General features: G+C 62.2%; 3 protein-coding genes across 3 annotated transcripts in view; 1 reads left to right on the top strand and 2 right to left on the bottom strand.

Annotated features, from left to right (window-relative positions):
* MNEG_8900 (hypothetical protein) overlaps positions 1 to 589 on the bottom strand; it is a gene marked incomplete at both ends in the record, with an annotated part of 3249 nt that extends 2660 nt beyond the window's left edge. Inside the window, one exon of the mRNA XM_014042626.1 lies at positions 451 to 589. Within this exon, the coding sequence (XP_013898080.1) occupies positions 451 to 589 (139 nt within the window). The remainder of the gene's footprint in view (positions 1 to 450) is intronic.
* A 1564-nt stretch (positions 590 to 2153) lies between these two features.
* MNEG_8901 (cystathionine gamma-synthase) lies at positions 2154 to 5352 on the top strand (the record flags this gene model as incomplete). The annotated part of the gene is made up of 5 exons (XM_014042627.1): positions 2154 to 2205; positions 2550 to 2715; positions 2916 to 3001; positions 4135 to 4208; positions 4333 to 5352. 5 exons carry the CDS (start codon positions 2154 to 2156, stop codon positions 5350 to 5352), a joined length of 1398 nt encoding a protein of 465 aa, XP_013898081.1.
* A 2239-nt stretch (positions 5353 to 7591) lies between these two features.
* Positions 7592 to 7876, bottom strand: MNEG_8902 (hypothetical protein; the record flags this gene model as incomplete). The annotated part of the gene is made up of 1 exon (XM_014042628.1): positions 7592 to 7876. A coding segment is annotated over one exon (285 nt), but the record flags the coding sequence as incomplete, so codon positions are not given.
* Between the last annotated feature and the right edge of the window lie 20 nt (positions 7877 to 7896).

The following is a 7896-nucleotide window of genomic DNA, read 5'->3' on the forward strand; positions in this document are numbered from 1 at the left end:
GATTATGAAATGCCGCAGCAGGCGGCGGCCAAGCGCGCCGTGGCAACACAACAGCGGCTGGCAGTGGCGAATGGGCCCGACATGCGCGACCCTGCCCTCAAAGTGCCGCTTGCCACCGCGCAGGACGGCCGACAGCAGGTAGCATGTGCAGGGGCCTAGTGGGCAGGGATAGAAATAGGTGGTGTTGTGGTTTTTTTGGGGGGGGGAGGGGAGCGCACACGTGTGCTTGCATATATGCGTGAGCGTGCACGTGTCAGTATTCAAGCGCGTACGGTGTTCTTGGCAGAACACAGGCCGGAGCCGGGACCAAGGGGGGGTGGGAGAGTGATGGAGGGGCCTGTGCTTCCCTCGCGTCTCTATCGCGTCCGACCCACGGAGAGGTTGTGGCAGGGGTGCCAGGCGGGTGGCTTCAAGGACACTTCCCCGCCCAGCCCCGGCCGAGCGCCTCACCAATGATGCTGATGCAGGCGGGGGCCAGGAGGTCAGCCAGGAACACCAGGCGGGCGTCGTTGCCGCGCGTGATGGTCACAGCCATCCACAGGGCCATCCACGTCTCCCGGGCAGCCGTCGCGACCTTGGAGCCCAGCATCAAGAGCATCAGCGCGGCCAATTGCCTGGCGCTCAGCGTGTCGTCCACCGTGCCGGCCTTCAGGTCAGGTGGCGATGCCGGCAAGGGAGGGGCTGACATTAGCACATGAAATGCCTGGCGCAACGGCGGTTCAGCAAAGACCAACAGCACATTGCAGCCTTTTACGCCGCGCCATGAGGGTGGCACACCAACCCATTGGGTAGGCAGGGTGATCAGCAACATCGGCCTACCACGCATACAAGGCGCCCTCTCAAGCCATGCCCTTGCAGCCACCTGCGGCCTCCCCATTTTCGGACGGTGCCTCGCTCTCGACCAGCTTCTTGGCGGCGGCGTGGTCGTGATCGTTGGTCAGCAGGGCGATGGGGGCCTTTTTGTTGGCCCGGACGTGGTCGTCCCTGCACTCCTCCGTCCGCATCGCGTTGAACTGGCAGAGCGTTGGGGGCGCATGACGGCAGGGTACAGGGAGAGACGGCTGTGAGCAGCAGCTTTGACATCGCTGTGACATCACTGCTCACAGCGAACAAGCGAGATGGTGCTGTGTGCCAGTGGGCAGGTCTGGGCTGCCGCCAGCTGCTGCTGCTGTTGCTGCTGCTGCTACCACGGCTACTGCAGCCTTGGCATCCGCTGCTACAAGGCGGCCCCCACAGCCCCTGCCACCGCCGCCGATGCATTCGCAGCGGCCGAGCCTGCAGTCGCCCCTGCCGGCGTCGCATCCACACCGGATGCGATCCAGCACAAGGTTGTTGAAGATGAGACGCAGGTGGTCGGGGTCGATGGAGCCCCTGGGAAAGTGGGGATGGCGCAGCTGCTGGCGCCGTGTGCAAAAGGGTGGACCTGCAAGGTGCAGCCCTGGGCGTCGTAATGGCGTTGGCAGGCGCGCAGTCGAGGCACAAACAAGCCACACGATCGAGCGCAGCAACGACAGCATTTCGCACCACTTGAAATTGCCCCGCAACCCTGGACGCTTGAGGGGCACCCAGCGGTTGTACAGCACATGGAAGGTCACACCACTGGATGGGAGCACGGTCCTAAGCGCTGGGTTCCAACCCCTTCGAGCAGATGGCGCCGCGTGTGCCCTCGTTGGAGGAGAGCTTGCAGCATGGGCACCTCGGTGGGCCCCCCTTCAGCAGGGAATAGAACGACACCTGTGAGTGCAGCATGGTGGCAGGAGCATGCTTGTGGGATTCAGGCACCCAGGGCCACGCCAGACCATGCCTGAGCGGTGCACACGTTGGGTTGGTGGGGCACATGCGTGTGCGTAATCATTTGTGCTTTGTACCCACAGGCCACTGCAGACCCGCACCAGCTCTAGATTAACAAAGTTGGGGGATGGTAACACTGCCAAGAAACACTGATGCAGTCCGAGCGAGCTGGTATGCAAGTGCTGTAGCGTCTGACATTCGGCAGGCTATGTGCCGCAGGAACGCGCGCTGCGCTCACCTCAGGGGCGAGAATCAGAAACCTGCGCACGGCATGGTTCACTAAGTCGTCCTGGGTCGGGGGCTTCATGCGCAGCGGCTCCTGGACCAGCGAGAAGCCCTCACAGTACAGTAGGGTCGACCAGATGCTGATCATCGCTGACCTTCTGGCGCAGCTGCCAAGTGGCGGGATCGGGCGTGGGGAACTTAGAGGCCGTGAATCCTTCAATACCGCCTCATAATGCGGGGCCTTGGCCCCGTTGGCCAGATGAGGTGGGTCCATCACGCTGAAGGAGATTGCATCCTGGGTGGTTGAAACCGCCAGGTCCAGGTCAGCGTCCGGCTCCACGATCATGGAGCTCTTGCCGCCTGCAGAACGCACGGGGTGTAACATTCTGTTTTCAGGGGGGCGTTCTTCAAGGGGCAGAGGTTGCGGACGAGGTAGGAGCAAGGGTATGCTTGCAGGCAGGCGGTTGCACGGTGTGCATCCGTTTGGATATCAAGATAATCAGAAGGAAGAGGACCCTGCCATCGCCCTGCAGCGACGTTTGCGTCGCCGGTGAACGTGCAGCCGGCCAAGCTGGGGTTTGACATCACCCTGCACAGCGCCACAAAGTACCTCAACGGTCACAGCGACCTGATCGCCGGGGTGGTGCTGGGGGGACAGGAGCTCATCAAGACGATCCGCGTCACAGCAAACGTCCTGGGGTGGGTGCGGTGGCGTTGGGGTGGGGTAGGGAGCGCCCCTACAGAGGTGGGCCTACATGTGCGCCTGGGAGCCCTCTTCGTGTAATTGCGCCTTTATTTCTGGCTCAGAGGCAGGCTGCAGTCTGCAGGCACCCACCAGCTTGCCTGCGTTTGGGGGTCTTAACTGCCGCCTCCTGCATACCCCACACCTGCGCACACAGCCCTGCGATCGACCCGCACTCGTGCTTCCTGCTGTCCCGGGGGCTGCGCACCCTGGGGCTTCGCGTTGAGCAGCAGGACCGCAACGGTGAGGCCCTCCTGCACCGCACAATTCTTGGTCTTTCTTCTGCACCACTGCGATCTCCCAGACATTACGAGGAGAGGACCGCAGTGCAAACACTGCCAGAGCCCAATTCCATTGTCCCAACCCACCACCCACCCAGCTCCAGGATGCAGAGCTTGAGGTTCCGCCCAGCCGCCTCCGCAACCGCCCGCCCCGACCCAGTCGAGCCCGTGACCACCACCTGACAAGTGGACGCAAGCCGGCAGTCCGACGGCGCTGGTGCAACAGAAGGGGCGATGCCCCTCCACATGCCGCAGCTGTCGCGTCCAGCGCCGCATCTCGTGGAAGACCGCCACATCAGCTACTGCATCGCGAACTGCACGCCGCCGGCTTCAATACGAGAACATGGTGCTGCTGTCGTCGCCCGTGGCCGGGTTCTGCTCCGCCTTGAAGTTGTACAGGCTGAGACCGAATTTTCACACGCACGCGTCGTTGGTGTGCCCTGCTGCAGACTGGCTGCTATTCCTGCTCCTGCTGTTGCCGCTTGCTCTGGCCCGCAGGCTTCTGATTGCTCTGCGGATCAATCGCCGCATTGTGCAGCACACCTACAGGCTCCTCATGGTGTTGTGACGCCGATGCAGCACCTCCCCCGCCGCTGGCTACGTTGGCGGGAGGCCCATCCCTAGACCTGCTTGCTGCTGCTGCGCCACTGCAAGCAAATTGGGGCTCTTTATGCTGCTCTGTACTGTCCTCGATCACGCAGGGGGGCTGATCTCGCCCGCAGCGCATGGTTGAAGTGATGTACAGTACGAACTCCGAGGACGCTCTCCAACTGCAGACGTTTATTGTTTTTACATTATTTCATAACAATGCTTTATGATAAGATTCAAGTTGAGTTCAATACACAGCGCGTGTACATGGTGACAACACCCGCTTGGTCTGATACGGTACACCTGTGGTCTCCGACCTGGGCTCGCTGTCACAATCGCCGCAGTCATTGTCTGGATCTGGCTTGGTGGGTTGACAACCCACTGTCGGCACACTGAAGGCCCTGTGCCCGCGCTGCAGCACCGCCAGCAGCACGCTCTGCTCACCACTGCGCTTGGCCGCGGCCTCCTGCTGTACGTCTGACCCCTGAACACCCAATATTGCTGCAGGAGAGATGGTGCCAATCGAGTCCCTCGACCGGCAGAAGCTGGTTGGCCGGGTGCTGCAGTGGCTCAAGCCAAAGGTCCGGCACAGTCCTCTGCGCGTCGCAGCGCAGCCGAACCCTGACCTTTGCTCCTGTCTGACCGGATGTGTTGCCTTCTACCACCACACTCTCACACGATGCTGCCTTATTCATGCTGCTGCAGGACCTGTGCAACGCCCGGCAGGCGGCCAGGCTGTTTGACCGCGCCTCGCGGCTGGAGACCGACAGCTTCTCAGCCTTGAAGCTGAGGCCGGACAGCATCCTGTCTGGGCATTACGCCCCCGACTTCTCCAGATTCCCGCTGCTCGCGCGCCTCTACCTGAAGGACCCGTATAATCAGCGTGCACCTGACCAGCTGCGCTGGTGCTTTGCGGTGGCCGATCGGCCCAGCCCGCGCCGCGATGCGGCCTGCGCCGTGCTGGCCGCGCTCGGGGAGCTGGACGGCCGCGATTGGGGAATTTCGGGTCCGACTGACCTTGCTACGGTGTTGAGGCACATGCCCGGCATCACCTCGCTGCGGCTGAACCTCTGCACACAGAGCGCTGAGGAGGCACTCACCAGGCTCGCCATCCTGCCGGCATTGGTGCCGCGCATCGAGCGCCTCGAGCTGTTGCCCTCCTGTATGGGGCGCGTTGAGTCGGATTTTGATAAGCACTGTGCACGCATCATTGGCAGCCTGCCGTGTCTGCGCTTGCTCTTGATGGGCTCTTTCAAGGACGCGTCCGTGCTTGCCACACTGCCGTGCTCCCGCCTGACTTCGCTGGAGTTTGCCGTGGAAACGTGCCAGCATTGGCCGCCGCTGGGCTGTGATGTGGGGTTGCCTTGGCCGCACCTGCGCGAGCTCAGGGGCATCGACCTGCCCGCCGGGGACTGGGCGGAGCGGCTCGCCCTGGGCCTGCCCCACCTCACGCTGCTGGTAGCAGAGCCGTCGGGCGACTGGGGGACCCATGCCCCTGCGGCGTTCCCAAAGGTCCGCGCCGCGATGTTCACATTCTGTCAAAGGGGTTTCCGCCGCCTGTGCCTGCGGTCGCTGGTCCCCGACGTGGATTTTTTGGAGGTTATGTTTGATGATGACGCGGTGCTGGTGGAGATTTCTACCACGGCGCTGTCCGGCCTCACGCGCCTGTCGCACCTCGCCTACGACAATATGCACAAGGGGTTCCTGCCCCTGTGGCTTTGCTAGTGGGAGGCTCTTGCGGCCGCGCCCCACCTGACTGAGCTCAAGTGCGACGTGTCGATAGAGGATTTGGCCCGGCTGGCCAAAGTCACTGGCCTCGAGTCTCTCCACCTGACGGTGGCTTTATCGTGTGAGGTCTCTCTGCATGGCCGCCTCAACGTGGTTTGGGGCAATTACGAAGGAAGCACAGGCGTCGACTTGGGGGCTGTGGCATCTGCACTCGCCTGCATGCCCAAGCTGAAGAGGCTTGCTCTGGATGTCCCAGGGGGCCGCAAGGACGTTGCGAGCCTGGTCAGCTTTGCCGAGGGCCTGCGGGGCGTGACATGCCTGCGTCTGGCGAGCATTTGGACTGCAGAGCAGCTGTGCATATTTGTGTCGCGCCTGAAGGCGCCCCTTCGCACCCTGTGGCTGCAGTCAGTGCCATCAACAGCTGACGCCCCTGACTTTGCTTGGCTGCTTAATGAGCAGGCAGAGCGGGGGTTGATCATCCAAGGCCCACATGATGTCAAATGGCATCTCCACCCGGCTCACAACTTTTTCACAATACGGACGTCTTCGTTTGCCAAAATGTCATGAGCTGCGCAACCCGCTTGTGGACGGCGGCAACTGCTGCTGTGCAAAGTTGATCCCTTATCAACCCCTGCAAAGAGCCAAGCTTGCTCGTGTCCTGCAGCGCCTGGTAAACCCCTCGTGTTGGTCAAGGCTGTCTCTGGAGCAGCTGTTAGTGTTCATTTCGCGCGTCATGGGGGCCCTGCACAGTCTTTGAACTGGGTATTTGTCCATGACTGCAACCACGGCTAGTCGCCCGGCCGGAAAACAATTCCGATTGAGGTGTTGCACTGGGCAGTCAGGCAGGAAAATCCTTTTGTTTTGCTCTCGTGAGTTTGACCAGTCCTGGAAGTTGCGCATGCACTCACGGCTGATCAGCTGCACTTGACTGTGCTGGGTCTCACAAAAACCTTTGATTGGTGACTTTTGACCAGACGTCCCACCCAAAACTTCCCAGGCTTTCTTGCAGCGAAATTTAAAAAACAGGCCGGTGCACGCGCACCGGACCCTTGCATTTTGGGGCAGACACTCGCACCTGCACAGCAGCGCCTCTCAGCGACAATCGGCTGGGACAGGTGGCGGGACAGGGCTTGAGCAGCAGAGGCGACACAATAAGTTTGTTTGGGTGGCATGAATGTTACACGTGCCCAACCATGCAAATCACACGCGGGGACCGCACTACTGCATGCTTGACTGCCGAGCACCTTGCCACGCAATAGCTCAAGACTGCAAAGAACGGGCCAACATGTAGAATACGTCAGTGCGGGGCACGGCGGGGCACCGGTCATCAGTCAGTGCTGGAGGGGTGAGGGGGGGTCACGGGGGCTGCTGGCGCCGAACGCGCACATGCGCGCGCAGAGATCACAGACGTTGTGGGGGACAGGAGTGCGGTCGCGGTTCATACGCCTTCTGTGGTTTGCATTTGAAGCTTCACTTCACGTGACGAAGGAGGCCTGGGTGGGTCACAGCAAACGGCTGGGGAGGCAGAGGAATCGTGGACCCAAAAAGCATACGCGCACGAGCTGGGGGGTGTGGGCCGAGCAAAGGCAGGCTGATCCGGCGGGCGCGCTGGGCGCCCGCCGGGGCTGGAACCTCGTCGTTTGACCGCGAAAGGGGAGCACATCCCAGGGCCTGGGAGGCTCCCAAGACTGCAAATAAGGACTGGAGGCCTGGCATGGAGAAACGTGGGGTTGCGGGAGAGGCTAGAGAATACACAGTGCAACCTATGCCTGCCTGCCTGCCTGCCTGCCTGTTGTCTGCTGCTGCCAAACACGCGCGCGCCAGGCATAGCCGCTGGCCGCAGCACAGAAGTGCGATGAGGAAAGAATGATGGCGCCGGCTGGATCACGGGGCAAAACCCCAAAGGATCACATCATACTGCCCAACACACGCAAACACGCATATGCGCACGCCCCAACCTGCCAGAGGCACCCTGGCGCTCGCCTGAGCAGGCGGCTGGTCCCGCCCCAGCGCCGAGCCCGCTCTGGGGCAACCCCCTGCCTCGGAACTGGGGCTGGCGGCAAGGCAGGGGCTGAACCAGCTCACCCAAACCCATCAGGGGGAGGGCCTCAGGGACCCTGCAGCGGGGCGCACCCAAACATGACACAGCCCAAAAGACCGCGCCTGCACCCGCGACAACTGCACGGCGGCCCAACCAGATCAGATGGGATCAGATCGGGTCTGATCAAATCTCGGATCACGAGGCGGACTCCGCGGCGATCTCCTGTACGGCCGACCTCGCGGCGTCCGCGTCGTTCTCCGCACAGCACCAGCGCAGGAACTGATAAGGCACCGACAGGAAGTGCGCCGCAGAGCCTGGGTCCGCGAGCTGCGCGTTGAGCGCCCTGAACACTTTTGAGCGCGTAGCGCTGTCGAGGTCCAGCGCTTTGAGCAGCGAGAGGACGCCATTGAATGCGAGGCTCTTGGCCTTGGGATCGGTCGCTTCCCCAGGCTTCAGGTCGATTTCGGGGAGCACCGGCAGCTGCGCCCGCGCGGCCGCAG

The sequence above is a fragment of the Monoraphidium neglectum genome, assembly GCF_000611645.1.
Source record: "Monoraphidium neglectum strain SAG 48.87 unplaced genomic scaffold scaffold01751, whole genome shotgun sequence".
Taxonomy (NCBI): domain Eukaryota; kingdom Viridiplantae; phylum Chlorophyta; class Chlorophyceae; order Sphaeropleales; family Selenastraceae; genus Monoraphidium; species Monoraphidium neglectum.